This window comes from Haliotis rufescens, unplaced genomic scaffold (genome assembly GCF_023055435.1).
Source record: "Haliotis rufescens isolate VD_foot unplaced genomic scaffold, xgHalRufe1.0.p SCAF_7, whole genome shotgun sequence".
Classification (NCBI taxonomy): domain Eukaryota; kingdom Metazoa; phylum Mollusca; class Gastropoda; order Lepetellida; family Haliotidae; genus Haliotis; species Haliotis rufescens.
The window spans coordinates 6,740,249-6,761,331 of record NW_025964361.1 but is presented as its reverse complement, the minus strand read 5'-3'; the positions used below and the strand labels follow the sequence as shown (position 1 = coordinate 6,761,331).

At 44.6% G+C, this 21,083-nt stretch overlaps 2 protein-coding genes across 6 annotated transcripts in view; one reads left to right on the top strand and one right to left on the bottom strand.

The window, feature by feature from the left end:
* LOC124144506 (cytoplasmic dynein 2 heavy chain 1-like) overlaps positions 1 to 18,974 on the bottom strand; it is a 94,030-nt gene extending 75,056 nt beyond the window's left edge. For all 5 annotated transcript variants that reach the window (XM_046513936.2, XM_046513938.2, XM_046513940.2 and 2 more), the window contains exons 1-13: positions 18,831 to 18,974; positions 17,571 to 17,801; positions 11,286 to 11,598; positions 10,405 to 10,668; positions 9,112 to 9,344; positions 8,530 to 8,778; positions 7,836 to 7,909; positions 5,597 to 5,750; positions 4,798 to 4,973; positions 3,822 to 4,017; positions 2,162 to 2,270; positions 1,346 to 1,494; positions 412 to 510 (exon numbers count right to left, since the gene is read on the bottom strand). In XM_046513936.2, the coding sequence (XP_046369892.2) occupies positions 412 to 510; positions 1,346 to 1,494; positions 2,162 to 2,270; positions 3,822 to 4,017; positions 4,798 to 4,973; positions 5,597 to 5,750; positions 7,836 to 7,909; positions 8,530 to 8,778; positions 9,112 to 9,344; positions 10,405 to 10,668; positions 11,286 to 11,598; positions 17,571 to 17,762 (2,208 nt within the window). In that variant the 5' untranslated portion in view covers positions 17,763 to 17,801; positions 18,831 to 18,974. The remainder of the gene's footprint in view (positions 1 to 411; positions 511 to 1,345; positions 1,495 to 2,161; positions 2,271 to 3,821; positions 4,018 to 4,797; positions 4,974 to 5,596; positions 5,751 to 7,835; positions 7,910 to 8,529; positions 8,779 to 9,111; positions 9,345 to 10,404; positions 10,669 to 11,285; positions 11,599 to 17,570; positions 17,802 to 18,830) is intronic.
* A 130-nt stretch (positions 18,975 to 19,104) lies between these two features.
* The window catches only part of LOC124144508 (DCN1-like protein 4), a 32,370-nt gene continuing 30,391 nt past the window's right edge, over positions 19,105 to 21,083 (top strand). The window contains exon 1 of the mRNA XM_046513943.2: positions 19,105 to 19,163. The gene's annotated coding sequence lies outside the window, so the exon portion shown is untranslated. The remainder of the gene's footprint in view (positions 19,164 to 21,083) is intronic.

Below are 21,083 nucleotides of genomic sequence, written 5' to 3'. Positions count from 1 at the left end.
ATGTCAACTATCAAAATTTTAACTTCCCATGTTTGGCCACTGGCACGTAGTCATGTTGAAGACTGAATCCACCGGTCATACCACATTGCATCTTACTACGAGTACACAGTATTCACACAATTTATTTCTTCAAGGAAAATATCAACCATTGAATGGGTCTAGTGACCAAATTAGGTTGATGCCACTGATGTCTTTCAGTTATACCAAGCATTTCAGCTTTAATGGTAGAAGAAAGCCTGAAATGATGCAGGGGTTCAGACAATTACCACTTTGATGAAACCAGGAGCACATGTATCGTGCTGACAAACCAAAGATCATAATCAGGGCGAATAAAGAAGTTTCGAAACCCAAAATCAAAATATTTTCTGACTTTTACAAAAAAGAGCTGACACAACTATCCTGCAGACTGACCTGCTGGACAAGGCTAGCCATGAGGTGGCGTATGTCCATAAGTCCATCCTTCCACTTCTGTTGTTGTCTCAGCAGATCCACCGACATCAGATTCTGAACCTGTATCAAAAGCAAGGAGACATATCAGTTACCCATCATTTTAACAAAGAAACTTTACTTCACTGTTATTAGTTATCACAAATCTATAAGCAATCAATACAGTTATTGTAACACTTACTGCAGTTACTGAAAAAGTCTGGAAATGAATGGTAAAAAGGTAAGTTTTTATAAAGAAATTGCAGGTGATTCTGTGGCATTTGACTGACGAACCAAGCAAATTCTTAACCGAAAAAAAACAACAATTGGGTCATGCCCGATAACAGACAACTGGGTGGGGTTTGTGTTGCAAAATTGCACTGAACGATGTCACTGATTTCGTATTGATGCCAACATTGTTTGTGTGTGTTAATGAATAAATAAGCAGAATGTGAAGTTATTGTTGCGGACATATTTATTAATAAGAATTGACTTCAAAATGTTTTAGCATTTATGGAGTTATAAACGTGAAAAAGAGTGTGCACACCAGATTTTATGTTCCTGCCTCCATGAACACAAAATTAATTGAAGTCAATTCTTAAATTAAATGTTACCAGTTTTGCCTCAAAGCAACAGCTCTTGCTTGAACAGGTGGACAGTTCTTGTTCAATGTTTCAGAACCTGACCACCCAATCCAATTTAGTCACACTTGGGCAAACAAGACAGTTCTTGAGACCTATTCTAACCAAGGGATTCCACATGGATCAGAGTTGACATCACTCCTCTACATTATAACGCCATGATATAATGAATTCCACAGTATATTTGATATACAGTCCATTCCAGAAAACAATGAATAATTTTACAATTCACTTAGCAGCATCACAGAATCAAAAAGCTGCTCCACAATGGGACATACCTTTTCACAGACCATGTTGTGAGACTTGCGGAGCTTCCTGTTCTCCGTGGTCAGTCTGTCGGCAGATGCCTGGAGCTTCTTGATGTACGACTCCAGCTCCTCCGGGTTGTCCCAGGTCACCTGGACACCATCGCCCTTGGACTTCGAGCCTGCCAAAAACACCATGAACACCAAATTCTGACACTCGATTGTGTTTGACACATACACTCATGTTATAATCTCAATGTATGTTAAATTCCTGGCTAAATGGTGTACTGCATGTAAAAGCTGATCCTGATGTGAGAGAGGTGATCGAACCCGGGTCTTCGGCATGACGAGTGAACACTTAAATCACCAGGCTACACGACTGCCTCATTGTTCCCATTTGTCTGAGTATGACTTAACACTACTTTGAGCAATTTTCCAGGCATATCCCTAAGAACTGGCTTTACACATTGTACCCATCAGGGAACTGCACCTGTACCTGCAACCACTGGGAAATACAGGCATCCTACACAGATTCAATAAAGGGAACTATTTCATGCCACAACTTCTGAGGAGTCTCATGTGTCACCAATAATAGCAAGATGTCCTGCCAACTCACTTTTCTTTCAAACTGAACATAACAGCACAAATGATGAAGTCTTTGATAGGCATTTAGTTGGGATAACATGAACACATGACACTTTTTTATGGATAGCAACTTCTTTTATTCTCTGAACGACGTTTCAGAGCTACTTCTTGCTCCTTCATCAGGCAAAAATGATGTACCCATGTTTAAAAGACATTAGAGCTGTGGAAACAATGTTACGTGAAGATCAATGAGTCTAATTTTACCTGTTTTAGGATTTTTGACAAGTTTCTCAAAAGCGAGAGCAGACTCCAACATCATGGCCTGCTGGCTGGCGATCATCTGCTGGTCGATGGTGTTGTAGAAGTGGGCAACCTGCCAGATGAGAGCACAGGACATAGATCAGCCACCAACCAAGTGTAACCTCTCGGAATCAACAGTGAGTGTGTCTGTTTGGCATGATGCTGCTTTGAACAGTAGTTCAGTTATTTCAAAGCCCATCTGCTTCATGTGGGAGGAAAGCCCGGAATAATGCAGAGCGTCCACTACTTTAGCGAAACCCAGGGGCAACAGTTTGGTGGTGACAATCCAAGAAACATAATCAAGGCAAACCAGTGTTAGATAATACTATTTATCATATAACTGGTAGGTTTCTCGGCAGGATAAAGCCAATGGATAAAAGCAATATCCTTTGGGGTCATATGCGGATAGAGATGCAAATATCAAAGACTACTTTCAGTGTTTATAAACAAACATGGCGTTGCCCTTGTCATTCGGCGATCTAGTCAGAATTAACCAACGGGAATCTGGAGAAACTACAGGGATAATAGCTATCATTATCAGAAGAACAGTCTAATATACTGAAAATCAGTGTCTAACTGTGACGTAGCTAAGGTATTTCATAAGTTTTTGCAACTTTGGAGATATAAATTTCAAAATTTTGCGAGGGTACTAGGCCTAGCCAAGCAGGATCAGTAGCCATATCTGTGCTTGTAGACCTCTGTGGCTTGAAACCTTTTCCACAAATTAAAATAGTTGGATTTGGTCAAAATATGTTCGAATTGTTACCTTGTTTCGTTTTGTCGCTGTGTGTACATCTGACTGCACTTCTTAACATTATGACAGGACAGGCCGACTTTCAACAACATTTGATCGTGGACGTGACGTCTCATAGACTAGGGTTAGAGTAGCTTCCCTTTGACAAAGGGCAGTTACTCTAGTGGACAGGCCAATCATTGCCGCAAAAGGCAAGTAAAAACAATTGTTGTTTTGCGTATGTGTTGTTTTGCCACTGTATAAGGACCAGATTTCAGTTGGAACTATATTGGCTACTGTCACTGTCAGACTGACACATCACTTACCCTGTGACATAATAAATTTTAATGCACACATTCCAGGAAAACTCACAATGTTTCGAAAATTGTTGTGAGAGATGGAAAGCGATTTTCAAGCGCAGAATTGAAGAATGACATTATATGATAAAGAGGCTCGCTAAATGCAATGTTTATTCCTAATACAGGATATTTACCATCCCCAAACACACTCGCGTGATAACCTCTATGTATTTTAGCCACCAAAAGAAACGCAAACCACAGAAACATATAGATAAGCATGTATGTTGAGAAGAGATGTTTCCAATGTGTACCACTTAATGACAAAACTCACGATATGCTGCACATGATTTCCAAACTTTACACGCTAATCCTGCACGAGACAAATAGCGCATCTCATGTCATGGATCAATGACGTCACATGTGACGCAGTCATGCGCATCAGCTACATACCAGTATGTTCGTTCGTGCATCAAACCAATCTAATATCTCTTGAATATTTATAAACCAACATGTGTGGTATTTGCATATATGATGCATGTTTAAGTCAAATCATGCACAGAAACATACAGGGTAAAATGTTTTATTGACCTACCTGTTTCAGGATGACTCCATGACGGTAGAACTTCTGTGCTGTGTTAGCCACCTGCTGAATCTTGGCTGGTACAGCAAACCCAATGGCCGACAGTTGCCTCACTTCACGCAGCAGGGTAACCAGGCGATCACTGTAGTTCACCCGCAGTTTACCATCTCTCTGGTTCAACTCCATGAGTCGACCATTCGTCTCCAAGCTGAATGACAAATTACACAATGTCACAACTTGGCAGGAAAGGATATTTTTAAAGCCCCCTTCAAGTAATGTTTGAATCAACAAGTCATCATCTCAAGGTGAGATTAACAAATCTTCCAGTGCAATAAAACTTCACTAAACACCACCAAACCTCATCCATCTGTCCATGTTATTGTCTAATTAAATGGGGGGCGGTCGGGTAGCCTAGTGGTTAAAGCGTTCGCTCGTCACGCCAAAGACCCAGGTTCGATTCCCGACATGGGTACAATGTGTGAAGCCCATTTCTGGTGTCCCCAGCCGTGATATTGCTGGAATATTGCTAAAAGTGGTGTAAAACCATACTCACTCTAAAATGATCAAATCATGTGTTCTATTTTTTAATAATCTTTCATTTTCACTGATATCACTGGACCAATTTAGGTTATCAATTCAAAGTTTTCAGGATGATCCCGGTGATCAACAAACAACTTACCACAAGGTACCACAAGGTACCACTGGTTAGTCTTACATGAACAGATTGGTCAGACGAGTGCATGAGTAGGGTTTAATGCTGCTTTGTACAGTATTTCAGTGACATCATTTTGTCTAAGGTTAATGTTGGAAGAATCCTGAAGTGAGGTCCTTCACAATCACGTTTACGATCATCTTAATGGTGCAGACTAACCAACAGTCATAATCTGTGCGAATCTAGGATTCGAACCCACGATCTTAGAATTCTGGCAGATAATTGCTGTATCTTAGTCGACTGAGCCAGCTCCTGGACGATGAACCCTGCACACACCTTAGTGGCTGTCTGGTGTCCTCTACCAGAGCTTGTATATCCCGGGTCCACTCATCAAACTGATCTTTCCTCCAGCTCTCAAGTTCATCACGTAACTCTGTAGCATCCCGACGGAACTTCTCAAACCCGGTCAGATCACCAAGAAGGGCCTCAGCTACTTGTTTCGTCTCATCAACCTACAAAGTAAATAGTTACTGGTAGTCAGTGGTATCTTATTTTAGTGAGCCAAAGTTTGCAGGTGTCTGAGTGAGTGACCTTTGTGTGATGAATACCTTTTTCACTTTCTGACCATTTGCTCAACAACGCACTTAAAGAGGTTCAATAAAGTATCGAATAACGTCTCCTTTCAGTTATATCATGGCTTTGTCAGCTTGATGTGGGAGGAAAGACAAAGTGGTTCACGTTGTATACATAAAACATGGGTGATCTGCTACTGACAAGCCAAGGGTAATAATTGGGACAAATCCTGGATTCATATTCATAGCCAGCAGATCCTGGTGCAGCCAAGGGATGCAACTCTGCACAGTGAGTTGCAAGAACTTGGAACACTGCAGCAGTTCAGACATACAGTGAGGTAAGTTGTCATGTCGAGGATCGAACCACAGACCACGTAGGCGATCCCATACAATGACTTAACTTAAACCAAGCAGCATATGAACTCCTTTCACAATATAAATGCAAATCAACTATTTCTAGCATGTAATGTGTCTTGAGTTGTGACAACAGTGATCGAAAAGCTTATAATGGTCATTACAAAATATCTATTAATGTTGAGGCAAGTATTTGATGCGAGACAAACCTTAGCCTCGAGTTGCCTGACATATATGATACTGTTGACGACATCAGGGAGGTTCTTCCCCTTGGGCATTCCCTTGCCACGCCCTCCAGTACGATTGTTGAAGTCCTCGCTGATTTGCCGGATGTTGACAGTCAGCTGACCTAGCAGTGTCTCCCTGGCAACCAAATCAATCTCATCATAAACCATAGTGATAGAAAGAAAATGTTACAAAGAAAATACTCAACAATTCAATTTTTTTTGTGTATCATGAAGTGAGGATAAATGGGGTTTAATGTCAATTTCAAGATTATTGCACTTATATAGAGTCGTGCATGCACATGTGTGTGTGTGTGAGTGGCTGCTTGTACCAATCCAGATTTATGCCAATTTTATAGTGCTAGCCCACTGAGGTACGATGCTGGAGTTAAACATCATTACATTACTATTTTAATATTTTTTACATTTGTATACTTATCCTGCATTACTCCTTAATGCATTTACTGCTTTCCTTTGACAGAAATACAAAGCGGTGTGAGGTCCAGCTGTAAAAGATGTTGTTCTAATCAGTTGTGAGGCAGACCCAATCACACAGCGCCCATGTGACAACGGAAGTGATGACGTCACATATCTTCACATTACTACTTGAATGTAACATTGGAAGACATTGTGGGGAGGCAGCTTTGTGACAGGTGGGCCCCTTGAACATAGTAATGCAGCCTCAGGTATAGGCTTGCAAAGACTGTCGGATCTCCAAAAGCATCCTTCCATGATGGATCGGATTGAGCAATTGCTGTGGAGAGCCATCATGGAGGATCAAGGCCAGTGGCATCATACGCCTGAAGGATGATGGCGCATAACCATAGGGATATGGTATTGCAGCTGACTTCAGCCATGGATGTCTTGGAGACGGAAGGTAAAGTCGTTTCTAGGCACCACTTAGACTCTTGGAGCGGTGGATGAAAACTCTCATCCTTCTCATCTTTACGCCCACAATCGGGGAAAGAGTTGGGATGCTGAAGGAGTTGATTCAATGGGGCCCTGCTCTCAAATCAGACCCTGTTGATGTCTCGAGCATGCAGCTTGCTTAACCGCGATGCCGTAGTCAAAGCCAAGTCATGGTTGTCCAGGCGTTCACTGTTTCCCCTTCCTGTCCCCACCACTGCCTTGGAACTTGCCATGGCAGAGTTGATAAGAGCCTTGGGACTTCCTTTTTCCATGCCCCTTCCCTCTAAAAGGTTATTGGTCTGGAGCTTTGTCCATCAGGGAGGAGCTACAAGCACAGTAATTGCCAGTCTGAGAAGAGCATTGAGCCAGGTTCTAGGAGACATGTTCTAGTGCCTATCGGGGCATCACATCTCGCGCATAACTGGAGACCCGGGGATGGGTGTCGATATCTGGCCATTGAAGAAGGAAGGCGTAGACCGGAGCTGGCTGAGGTGTCTGCACTTGAATTCGGAATCCCAGTTGATGAGGGCCAGATAGCCTTGACATCGAGTAGCAGTAATCTTGGCCAGGGCAGGTTCTGCATATGGTCAATCTGCTTCTGTTGATAATAGATGGGTGTCTGATCCACTAGGCTGATGTTCATCTCAGTCAGATCCTGATCTATGGCATGAGATGAAGATGCCAGAGCAGACAAGGCTTTCAAGGAGTGTCTAATGTCTGTCTCAATGAATGCCATGCAGGTATCAGGGATCTTGAGAGTGGTAGGTTTTGAAGACCCCGTCATCCGATTTAGGTCTTCGTCCAAGACGTGGCACAGTCAGCCACCTGAGAAGCGTGGATGGGGAAGTCCTCCCTCTTGTACCTGGGCACCTTGAAGGCTGGAGTGAGGAGAGCCAAGTGAAATCTTCATCCAGTGCAGTGATCATATCCTTGAGCATAGGATCTGGAGGAAAGGAGGTGGGCTGTGACCAGAACCCGACGAAGGAGCAACCGCAGCAAGTGTGACCACATCATTGTCGTCTGCGAGTACGCTGGAAGCACTTCCGGAAGCCAGGTGGAGCAGGAGACCATACCCCAGTTGAAAGCAGCAGGTGCTGGAGTCGGGAGACGCAGGCACTGACGCTGACATCAAGGGTGGTGCTGCCTGGGAAGGTGAAGATAATGGCTCGGCGACTGAGTAGGCAGAGGCAGCAGCAGAATCTCCGGCGTTGGTGGAAGCAAGGGAGATAACAACTCTAATTCTGGGGACCCGTAATCCACACAGGGCATAAAAAGATATAACATAAAGAACTGAAACAATGTGCAAAGTTTCTACCTTTCCGACACCATTTCCTTGCTGATAGTGGGCCTACGGATCAGATCCTTGTACCGTTGAAACTCTCTCAGCATCTGAAACATTGCAGTGTCCAATCATAACAAGTCTTTAATAGGAACACTTGTTTAGATAACCAAAACATTTAAACATTATTTCGGCCTAAATATTCATTAGATACAATCATATTTAAGTATATTCAACAGAATCAGGAAATGTGCATGTCTCTCTCATCTTGAAAAAACATGAAAAAAGAATGGTCATTTCTATATATTATTCAAAGGGATCAGTTACTATTGGGATGGATGGGATGGTGCTTGGGTTGATACATGAGTGTACAACAAAACTGTGACCACAATAGTCTCATTTGTTAACCAACTACTATTGGCTTAGTTTTTAAGGGGAAAAAACATGGTGGGCTGCCAATATCCTAAAACCCCAAATTTTAACCATTTAAGGAGATTCCATGGCATGAAATTTACAGAAGTCTGCTACTGAATAAAATAACGAATTGTGTTCATGACAACTCCAAAAATGTAACCAGCGAAGAGCAAGATAACATCATTTTAGTTCAGACCCTTTAAAAAGCATGATAAGTCTATCTTTGTGAACACGTTTTTTCCAGTCGATCCACGATGTAGAAATGATTGGACCTTCATTGAATGAAGACTGTGATTGAACGTCCTTCGGTACCAACCTGCTGAGGGTTACCATCCAGTGCACGGAACTGTGTCCGGAGTTTCCCTGCTAGTTTCTGTTCTGCTGGCGCCATTGCCCTCTCATGTTGAGCTACAGCTGCTGCCCACAATGGCTGTGTGTAGGGGTTGTACTGAAGTGGATTCAAACCCAGGAATGGTGAAAAGGCATCCGCTGTTCGCAACTCTTTCTCATCCTGACCACCCAGCAACCTCAACAGCTGTTCATGAACTGTCCGGAGCGTCAGAATCTACACAGACACAATGTATAGTTCAATAATCAGATCATGCTGTTGTTAATTCAGATTTCTATTTGTTGGTAAGAAGATATTTTTTTTTTTGTTTGTTTAATGCCACACTCAACAATATTCCAGTTATATGACAGCAGTCTGTAAATAATCAAGTCTGGATCAGAGAATCCAGTGATTGATATCATGAGCATAGATCCATGCAATTGGGATACAATGAAATCAACCAAGTCAGTGAGCCTGACCACCTGGTCCCATTAGTAACTTTTAAGAACAGTAAATGCTAACGGCAAACTGGGATGTTTTACATCAGCAGCACATCCTTCTTTAGCCTACCTCCTCCAGACGTACGACCAGTTTCTTCATGTTCTCTGGAATGAAGCGTTCTCCTTTCCAAGGATTAGGACCATATCGGCGCCAGAACTGCACAGTGAGTGTCTCACACACACCTAGCCATCTCTCGCACACAGTGATGCCAGATCGCATGTCCTCGCGTATACTACTAAAGTGACCTGTCCACAAATCTTCGTCAGCCAGTTTCCTCTGGACATACCGACCAATGGAGCCAGCTGAAATACATCAACATTCATTGAATGTGAGACAATTCTAATCTAAATTTGAAGTTTATTTTATTGACTGAAGGAGAGACCAAAGGAGAGGAGAGACCATTAGAGGAGAGGAGAGACCATTAGAGGAGAGGAGAGACCAGAGAAGAGGAGGAGAGGCCAGAGGAGAGGAGAGACCATTAGAGAGGAGAGGAGAGGAGAGGAGAGACCAGAGAGGAGAGACCATTAGAGAGGAGAGGAGGAGAGGAGAGACCAGAGAAGAGGAGGAGAGGCCAGATGAGAGGAGAGACCATTAGAGGAGAGGAGATACCAGAGAAGAGAGGAGGAGAGGCCAGAGGAGAGGAGAGACCAGATAGGAGAGACCATTAGAGGAGAGGAGGAGAGGAGAGGAGAGACCAGAGAAGAGGAGAGGATGAGAGGCCAGAGGAGAGGAGGAGACCATTTTAGAAGAGTAGAGGAGAAGTGACCAGTGGAGAGAAGAGAAGAGAAAAGAGGAGGTGAAGCCAGAGGAGAGGGGAGGAGAGACCAGTCGAGCGGAGATATAAAGAGACAGCTAGTCGGAGGCAGCTAGTGGAAGTAAGAGTTACCGCCTTGTATACATGGACAAGGCATGCTTTGGATGGGACAGTTTCTAGAAGGCTGGCTGTACCTATGTAACATTGGCTAGAGTCTTATCTACTTGTCAAATGCAGATTGGATACCTATTTAAAACACTGAATTCCTGCTAGCTTCCAACACTGTTTGGGATCCAAAGCCCAGAGACGGGCCTTTTTTCAGACATTCGACAGTGCCAAAATTCTGAACATTCATAAGTGCACTGACTATAATTCTACAGCCTGTTACTTACTGCTGCTGACTCTCACTTGACCCAGTGTACTGCCTTGTTTGATATATATATATAATTCACTGATTATTCACTGATCGTGTGTGGTCATTTACTGGTTTCACAATTTAGTTCTGTATGTATCGATTTCTTGGTTAACCCTGGCATTCGAATGTTGAAACAACCATGCAACAAATACATGTGTATGAAATGAATGAAACTGTTGCTTTATCAATTTACCAATGATATCCATGAGATGCCTCATGCGAGCCTCTGGGTAGGGATCAAAGTCGGTCTGTTTCCACACATCATCTAGTGTATCCTGGGTAATTTCCACCAGTTCTAGTGCATCCTGTAAAGACATGGCATCCAGTCCACCATATTCCTTTGAAATAGGCTTGAACAAATCACAGAAGTTGGCAGCTTGGTCTTTCGCATCTCTGCCTGATGCCGATCTTGACATGTCATCCCAGTACTGAAATTCCTCCACTGGGCTAAGAATACCTGTGAATTAATGCAAAATGTCATCAACAATGGTACCACATCTTCAAAACCTCATGGCTAGTAGTAATTACGTCCCTCCATCATACGTGAATACATATGGCCACCATATAGTGAAGTCTCTAGTTTTAACAAATAATCAGGCAAAGTCCCGGCTCCAGAGAGAAGGAATAAGCACTCAGCCTATACTGCATGAATGACAATGTTCCTTGCTTGACATGTGCAGCATGTATCATAGCCTTATGGCTGCCTGCTCTACACATGCTCTGATGTCCAGTAACGGGGTAGAACTTGCGCAAGTTCATGCATAACTCATCCAAAACGTTAAAATATATTGCGTACACTGAGATACACTCAGTAGTATCATTACAGCGGTAGAAACTAAATAAATTTATCCACTAGTCCTTATAAGGATAACAAATAGCAAAACCCTTAAAAATGGCAAATTTTTACTAGTCCTTATGATACCTTAACTATTGGGCAGTTTGGCAAGGACTACAGGACTAGTGCCAATTTCTAACGCTGCATTAACAAACAAAATCAATATAGCAACTGAAAAATGTCCTAATATCATGGAAATTTCAAATTTAAGTCATATCGCCCTGGCATTTCATACTCACTTCCAAGACTATCGTCACCACCATCACCAGCTCTGCTACGGGCAGAAGGATCTTGCTTCCTGATAGCACTGCCAAGGCCTGCCTCAAGGTCAGATAACAGACTCTGAACTTTGGGGTCAAGGTTTTGCGACCACTTGCCATCTTGAAGTAGTAGAGGTGCATACACTTTCTGCACAACATGGAACAATGTGCTGAGTGGGGATTCCACCATGGAGGACACCACAATATTGCTGTGAATGTTGTCAGGAGTGATCACATCAGGACGGATTTTGAAGAAAACAATCACTTGATCCTTGTTTTCACTTGGTTCAACCTGGATGATATATATAACATTATCATGAAATTATCCTCAGAGTAGGGTTAGAAATTAATTTTGTTTTCCACTATCCTGCAATAATGATCTGAATACTGGTAAAGGTGGTAGTCCACAAAGACATGTCACTAACCTTCCTGAATTTGACAAGTATCAGGTGGATACAAAATGAATACAGACATGTTCCCATGGCTATCAAACATAAGGATCTTGAAAGGATCGTAAGGATCATGAAAAATAAAATTTTGTAGAATTTTCCTATTCGGAATATTCTATAAGTAATACGTTACCACTGTTATACCGAGGCTGTTGTCTCCCACAACTGCTGCTATAGCGAAATCTACCACAGAGATCTCAATTACCTCATGCAGCACGTGCGTAGCCACCTAGCTGCCATGTGACACCCTTCACTCTTGTCTCCTGCGAGAGCAAGTGCTCGGGGGACGGACGGGCGGGCAGCAGCCCAGTGGTAACGTATTACTTATAGAATATTCCGAATAGGAAAATTCTACAAATTACATTAAGTAATACGTTACCACTGTTATACCGAGGCTGACTACCACAGTAGGCGGTGGGGAGCACCTACAACCCGAATCCTGACTGCTAGCGTTCCTTCCTACCAGCGGAAGTAAACACCAAGGCGGAAGCACTCGATGCGCATGCACCTAGCTAGGCGTTACCCTATAGGAATACCAAAGCACTGTCAAGCGCATACCGTAAGGCTCAATCGTCATTGCCAAAACGATTGGTGACTCCAAACGGCCCCACTGGATAGGTATTTCATCGCCGCAGCGGATGAGAACACTGTATCCGCGTGAGCTTAATCTTAGATCAGGTTAAACAGTCGAAAAGAGGGAAATTAATTTCATTCAGACCGTATATCCCAGAGCAAGCCTACTTAAAGTATGCATTAGGCGCGTGACCTAATTCCAGTATTTGTAAGCATGCATCACAAGGTTGGGATACACGACAGACAATTAAAGACATAATTGTCCAAATACAAATAAGGACAAAGCACACAAAAAGCCGCCCTCACCTGTGGTGTGAGTGCGCTGGTTTGCGGGACCCCAACTCCTGTACCCACGGCAGTGGGAACATTGGAGTAGACCCAGATTGACCACCGTGCAAGGTCAGACGCCTGAGGAGTTCGGAATTGCGCTGGGCACACCCCTTAGGTGCCCGCTTGCGCCGCGATCCGCGGGCCAAGACGGTGCACACTCTCCACGACGGCATCAGCGACCTGTTTGAGGTAATGATTGGCAAAAACCGAGTCAGAACGCCAGTAACAACCTCGTAATATTCTGCGAACAGAGATATTCGAGTGTAGGGCAAATGTTGCCGCTAGCGCCCTGATCTCGTGCAGGTTTGACCCCGCTACCGGTAACCCCCGAGACCGGTACGCCAGATTGATGACAGAACGAAGCCACAACGCAATCGAGTTGCGAGGTATGTCAACCGTGCGATTAGGGTTACACGATATGAACAGACGGTCACGCCCTTGTCTACGTTCATTCGAAGCCTTAAGATAATACTTAAGGGCCCTAACCGGACACAGCGCTCTGTCCTCAGTATCAGCAGGATGTAAGATTTCTTTGAGTGATCTTACAGTGAATTCTCTCTCCGTTTGCCCGACTCTCTGATTCTTGGCGACGAAGCCCATGAGCTGGCCCAGGCGGACCGCTCCTTCGTCACCCCTATCGAATCGTACCTTGGCGACATCGAGTGCATGAATTTCGGATACACGTGCCGCCGTGGCAAAGGAGAGGAGAAATGCTGTTTTCCAAGTCACATGCCGGAACGAAGCACTATGCAAGGGTTCATACGGAGCTTCCGTAAGTGATTGCAACACTAGCCAAAGATCCCAGGCCGGTGCCCGAAGGCGGCCCTTCTTAAGATCGTGCTGTTTGAAACCCTTGATAATACCCCGTATCACCGGCTCTTTGGAGAGACTGGTACCCATAGCAACGTCCCGTACCGTAGCAACGGACGAGACATAGTTGGCAATGGAACCCCCGGAGAGTTTCCGGGTCTCTCGCAAGTGAGACATGAAACGAGCAATATCCTGCACAGATACCTTATCTGGCGAATATATGTGATGTTTACAACACCACTTCGTGAAAATAACCCAACGTGCATTATACACCTTCTGGGTAGAATCACGATGCATACTAACGTATGCCCGAGACGCCCTGCGAGAAAAAACTTTACTCCTCAGACGCTCGGTGACAACATCCACGCGTGCAGATTGAACTGCCCTGCGTTTGGATGAAGCTGACGGGTGTGAGGGTGGATCAAGATCCGGTCTCACAGGCAGTGGAAGTGGCGACTGCGTGACCTGGGTCAGCAAGTCGGGGTACCACGATCTGTTCGGCCACATGGGCGCGATCAGTAACATTCGACAGCGAACTCCTCGGAGCCGGCTTAGAATGTGTGGTATCAACGCTGTCGGCGGGTAAGCATAAGCGACCAAGCCCGTCCAGTCTAACGCGAGAGCATCGTGATCGATGGCCCTCGGGACCGGGACTGGTGATACAAACAACGGGAGTTGATTGTTGAACCGCGTTGCGAACAGGTCGACCATCGGACGACCCAAACGTTCGCACAGCCACTGAAACACTACTGGGTTCAGCATCCACTCTGTGGGGCTCGGATCCTGAGGCCTCGATAGAGCATCGGCCAGTACGTTCCGCACACCTGGGATGTGACGGGCGCGTATCTGGCACGGGACACTGTCCACCAGAGCGTAAAACTCGAACGTGAGATCGAGTAGCGAGTGACTGTGGGTTCCCCCCAGTTTGTTCACATAGGACACTACCGTCGTGTTGTCGGTCGCCAGCATGAGCCGGGCGTCGACGAGACGATGCTTCCAGTGATTGACTGCGTTGATCACTGCCTTGAACTCGAGACAAGTGATGTGAAGACCTAGTTCGTCTAAGCACCACAGCCCCGAGCTCACCTCCCCCTCTAGATGGGCGCCCCAGCCCACTAGAGAGGCGTCTGTATACAGGGTCAACGTGGCCCGGTAGGGCCGCATAGAGACTCCTGATAAGACAATGTAAGGGACCGTCCACCACTCCAGATGCGGTCGGAGCCGATCCGGGAGGGCGACGGTCGCACTGTTCACCTCCGTTGCTAACAACTGGATTAAAAACCGTTGCAGCGGGCGGAGTTGGAGACGACCCCGTGCGGTGCAGTCCTGGGCTGATACAAGTAGCCCTAACAGCTGTTCCCAAAAGTGAACAGTCTGTTGCACCGCTAAGACTTTGGCAATCATCGCCTGAATTTTGTGCCACCGGTCTGGGGGGACAAAGAGGCGATGGGACACCGTGTTGAACCGACCTCCGATGAACAGCAAGTTCTGAGAAGGGGTTAACTCGCTCTTGGGGAGATTGATAATCCACCCAAATTGCTCCAAGAGCCGACGTGCGAAATCGAGATGGCGTGACAGGGTGTCCGTCATTCGATTTGCTACTAGCGAGTCGTCCAGGTACGCGAAGTACCGGACACCCCTCCTGTGGAGGAACCCCACTATGGGGGTGGTTAACCGGGTGAACAGCCAGGGAGCGGACGTGTGAATCATTCTGAGTTCGGCACTGTCCTACTTGGGAACGAGAAATATCCTGGAGTAAAACCCCGGTGTTATTTCTGGTAGAGCTAACTCCCGTACTGCCCCTTCTCCACCAACCTGCCGATGGCATCGGCGAGGATGGGAAGATCGGTTTCCGAATCGAAACCTGCCAACGGGGCAACGGTGAGCGGCGGATTCGCTTTGAGATCAAGCCGATAGCCGTACCGAATCGTGTTGACCACCCACGGGTCGTCGAACACTTGTTCCCAATTCTCCCAGTAAGTCTGGAGTCTGGCTCCCACTGGGGAAGGAGAGGGGGCCCTGACAGGTTGCGACAGGCGCAACTGTCCAGGGCCAAGTGACTCGGGTTCGCCTAAGGGCCAACCGAAGTTGGCGCTGTCGGCATACGAACCCCTCCAATGAGAGTCACCTGGAGGGGCCCTTGCCGTCCGTCGACGACTTGGGCTTCCCCCAGTTCCCCGTCTTCCCGCGAAAGGGCAGCTGATTGCCCATACCGGAGCCCTCAGGGCGGGGCTACTTCCCAGAGGAAGAAGAACCCGACCCCTTAGACCTACCGGCCGCAGCAGCCTGGGGCGCGCTCCGGTTAGGAGCGGCACCCAGGCGCCTATGCAGGGACCCAACAAGAGCAAGTGTGTGCCGAGAGTCCTCGGCAACGTACTCCAGGGAAGCATTTAAACTGAGCAGGCAGTTGTAAATGCGCTGGTCACGGTCCGTGGGAGAACCTTCGACCAGACGGGCCGCTGCAGCCAAGTAAGTGTCTCCGTGAGACATGGAGTGCCGAGCGAGGGCGTCCAGCTGGTGCAAGGTAGCTTGCGTTACCGTAGCAGCCGGTGGGGCACGGACACCCAACCGCTCAACATGGGCCTCTGCGGTAGGACCAGCCTCGGGAAAGGCAAGGTCATGTACCGGGAATAAACCCTTTCTCCACGACGTCGGAGGCAACGGGAGACCCCGACCGGAGGCCGCCGCGAAGGCGTTCTCCAAGGAAGGCTTGAAACCGCGCAGCAAGGTTGATGCGGGGAAAGCCGTGTCGGAAGACTCATCGTATACCTCGGAGGAACCCACAGTCGTGGATTCCCCGCGGTACCGGCCGGGGCATGTCCTCAAAGAGGTCATAAACCATGGCCACGCGGTCCTAAACCGATAGCGGGAGCAACGGTTCGGGGGAAGGACCGGTGACCACGGGAGCCGCCGCCGTACCGGTGGACCCCGCGTCCGTCCCCGCGGCCACCGAAGTGGCCGGGGACGGAACAGCCAGCGGCCTATCCTGAGATAAGGCCGCCAGCTTGGAGTCCACAAGTTATGCAAGTAATGCAGCGACGGAATCCCCGGACAGCACACGGGCCGCCAAGAGATCCGCCGCTTTACCGGTGGACCCCGCGTCCGACCCCGCGGCCACCGAAGAGGCCGGGGACGGAACAGCCAGCGGCCTATCTTGCGATAAGGCCGCCAGCTTGGAATCCACAAGTTTCGACAACAATGCGGCGACGGAAGCCCCAGACAGCCCGAGGGCCGCAAGGGGATCCGCCGCAGCCGAGGAGGTGGTGCCCGCACGGGGACCCCGACCGGACGAACCGGCCACCACAGGGGTGGAGACGGACTGTACGTACAGCCGGTACCGCTCAAAATCCGCAGGCCCCAGACCTTCGCACAGGATGCACCGGGTGTCCCCGCAAGGAACCCTGCACCGCGGGCAACGATCGTGGGGATCCCGGGACGACAAAAACTTTCTGCACACCCCATAACTCCGAGGAGCAGGGGTAGAGGGGGTGGATACTGGGGACATATCCATGTCAGACATTGATTGTTTGCTATAAACAAAGAACAAAACATGGTTACAACGCACGCACCACAATGATTCACAAACGAACATTTTCACAAGAAAATAAACGAGCAATGTGAACATATAACATACACATATAACTTTTATTAAAGAAATAAGTTATGTTAACCCCCAAAACATACAAGAACAGGGGAAACGTAAAACACAACGTGCATACGCGAACCCCGCAAGTATATAGAAAAAAGGGCGGGAAAAATTTTCCGTTTGGCGGGAAATTTATAACCAAGCGTAGCTACCGCAACGCCCCATAAAAGCACAGTTTATTAGAGAATAAACTATAATAAATATCACCAAATCTTCAAGGAACGCTTCAGCAGGAGAAAACACGTCTTGCTAAGCAGACGAAGGAGACAAGAGTGAAGGGTGTCACATGGCAGCTAGGTGGCTACGCACGTGCTGCATGAGGTAATTGAGATCTCTGTGGTAGATTTCGCTATAGCAGCAGTTGTGGGAGACAACAGCCTCGGTATAACAGTGGTAACGTATTACTTAATGTAATAAAAACGTATGTAGCGTACACATCATTCATTATACACTTACTCTGTTTTGAAACTCAACCGACTTCCTTCCCCCTCTCGCATCAATCTTAGCAGCCAAGATGGAAGCATTGCCATCATCGAGGAATGTGTTTAGAGCTGAAGAGTTCTGCAATGACTGTACATTCTCCAAAGACAGGGAGAAATAATTGGCTGTTGTTGCCAAGATAAATTCTTTTCTTGAGTCACCTGGCATTTTGATGAAATTGTCTGCACAGTCATAAGATCATCTTATCTGAAATCATGAAATGATAAGCCTTACTTTCTCCAGTGATACAAGGTAATTTTTTTATACAACTCTCACAAGAGACACGAGATATATAGATTTCAACTTATTTTTCCACTAAACTTCTCAAATACCTAAGCTACATTAATTATTTTCTGTCCAATCAAGGTGTACATTAGTTTATCAAATAGAGCTGTTTGGGCAAATAAGCTATGTAGTAACCTAACAAAATAATGGACAAAAAGCAGAGCCTTTAACACAATATTGCAATATTTAACTGTATGTAAGTAACTATTTATTTTAATGTTAATAGCTACAGGTACCAGTTAGGACTGTAACATTCAAGCAGAGACCATCTACTATATGGTCTCTGATTCAAGCTACTTCCAAGAACTTTCAAATAAAATAATTATCCTGGTAACAACACAAACCTTGGATACGTGTTGTCTATGACCATCAAAATATTAGCATATGTATGTCCCTCGTGTATATCTTTCATTGCCTCAATCTGTGGCACAATTGCAGGTATTGCATAACTGGATTAAGTAGATCTATCACCTGATCACCTAATTGAAACAATCGAAACAACACTTAACCTGCTTGGTTATTCAATTTTGACTATCTATTACAACTGAGCAGTAGCTGATGACTAATTGAAGAATGACACCTTCTTGATATCACACAGGGTAATTACCTTGTCTAGACAGTAGGATGATATAAGAGCAGCATTGTCTTTAAGAAGCAAGGTTCAATAGCCTTTTGGCAACATTTGACAATCTGTATCCATCTTTTTGACATTATCAACAAGAAAAATAATAGTATTAAACAATCAAGAAATAAAGACTCAAATATGTGATGCACATTATTCAAGTCAATGATGTGGAAAGAAACAATTCAAAATTAATTCAGAATTTTCGTAAATATTTCTTAATTTAGTATTTGCCTTTCTACAGTGAAAGGGTGACCAAGCAGCTTTATGCTATAACAGTGTTTCAAACCCGGTTTGGCAATGATAGATTACTACGACAAGGCTAATACCTGTGCTGATGACACAATTGTTGATTCCAGGTATATGAATAAAAGTGTTTGCGTTGCTGACAAACCAAAAGTCCTGAAAATAACTTCAATTCTTCAGGTTTAGTCAGACATCTGTGAATGACAGCAGCACCAAGCGTAGGTATGCCGCTGGATACTACAACAACTATGTACCGGTTTCTCTGATTGGTTAAATTCTTTCGACCAATGGCGTGTACAAATGTTTTTCCGACAAGCCAATGAAACGATTTGTTTCAAAATGTAAACATTGGACTATGTTCCTGTCCGTCATGCGCAGTGATAGTCTTCCTGTTACGCACGCTAGAGATCTGCCAAGTAAGCTTAGCTCTGTGTTTTTCTCAAATATTTCAAATAATTTGTTGAAGTGTGTTTTAGGTGAATATGCTAACAGCACTATAGAATATCCGTCCGTTTTACAGCGAATCGTCGGTATTTTGCAAAATCATTTAACGCAAGAAATTAGGTTTATAGTTTGACCTGACCCTTCGACGGGGGTCATTTGCTTTTGCTGTCAACGACATAGTCAAACAATTTTATTAATTGAAAATGTCTTTTTGCACAAATTCCTTTTTCACATCAAACCAACTGTGTTTTTCTTTCGTTGTTGCAGTGAACCAAATGTGAAGCATTAAACGTTTAAAGACTCTCTTTAGAAAAAAACTGTCGACATTGAGCAGTAAATTAACATTCCGCTTAAGTGGACAATGAACGCGGATACAACCCCTTTTGCATGCGAGTTTGTCACTACAGGATCCAAGCAACACTTGGGTATCTTTATTGTAGTGTGTTAATTATTATGTGCATCAAAGCACATACGTGAAGTAGCTGTTGATGTCACTTCTAAATATGAGTTTTTTATCTATAGTGAATATGTGAATATATTATTGATTTGTGTCTGAAAACACTGTTGATGAATATTTTGACACAGAATGAGTAAACTTAAGGGATAAGGGAGAAACAGCAAAGCTAAACATACTTCAGATCTCAAACCCACTGTTGCAACAACTATTTGTTTGTCAGCCTCAATTATGAACCTTCTGACTCCTGATAGCATAAATATTATTTAAAACAGAAAAAAAAGAGAACTGGGTTATTAATGACTTATACTGTCTTTGATGGATTAACTATATTAACTAGAATGATAAATTGCTATCCTCACTGGCTGCAGCTGATAGTCTAATCATGTTAATGAGCAGACACAATGTAATCCATCACTGCCTACCACCATGGCAAGTAATGAGTGACTATCCAAAAACTATTTCCTTAAAGTATTTAGTTTAGAAATATTATAGTTTCTCATGAAAAGAATTGGCCATTAACTATCACAACTTTGTTGGCCTGACATTCTAGTGGCTCAACCATTCATTTAATATTAACTTGTATACAGGCTGCAGTGATTATGCTTGAGACAAACAGCATTTGGATAGTTTCATGATTTTATCAATTTTTGATAAGACATTCTCAATCTGAGCCAAAAACCTTGGAGTCTACAGGTCTGAACATGTCTCTAGATATACATCTTTTCAGGAGATCTTAATGTTAAGGTATGGACTTATGTCAGCAAAGCCTACAGGACTGAAAGTCATTGCACTAGACTCGTCTTAAGACTAGTGGCTACAGTGAAAGACTGCTTTCTTCTATTCTATATAGTTAACAAATTTGAAAAATATCTTCAGGACATTTTAAATAACAATCAGTCAAATGTCCTAGAAAATGAACTGATTTGAAATCCTGAGGCCATGACGAAACACCATGAGTTCCGACTAACTAGTCCTTAGCTCATTACTAATTACTAGTAGTTTATGAAACATTTCCTTGCAGACATTCACTAGCCTTAGGACCAGCTGACTAATGGCCATTTATGACCCTCTAAACATTTACAAAATTCATCATATATAAGGACAGGGTAAATAAGGGATAGGAGCTAATAATGTGATCAACTGTAAACTAGTTATTTATAAATAATGATTATTTTAGTTCAGATTATTTTGTCTTATCTATGTTTTACCACATGAATCCATAAATCAGAGCTACATTATGACATTAACTGAACATGATGAAGGTTCACAGTTGTCAATAACAATCATGTAAAGTTTTTAGAAAATTTTAGTCAATATAATGGTAGTAAACTGTTGACTGTAGGATTCGCTACAATTGTATTCTCACATGGATTCCCACAGTTGCAAGTAGGATATTTTTTTATACATTTCCTAGACAAATGGAATGTGGAGGGAT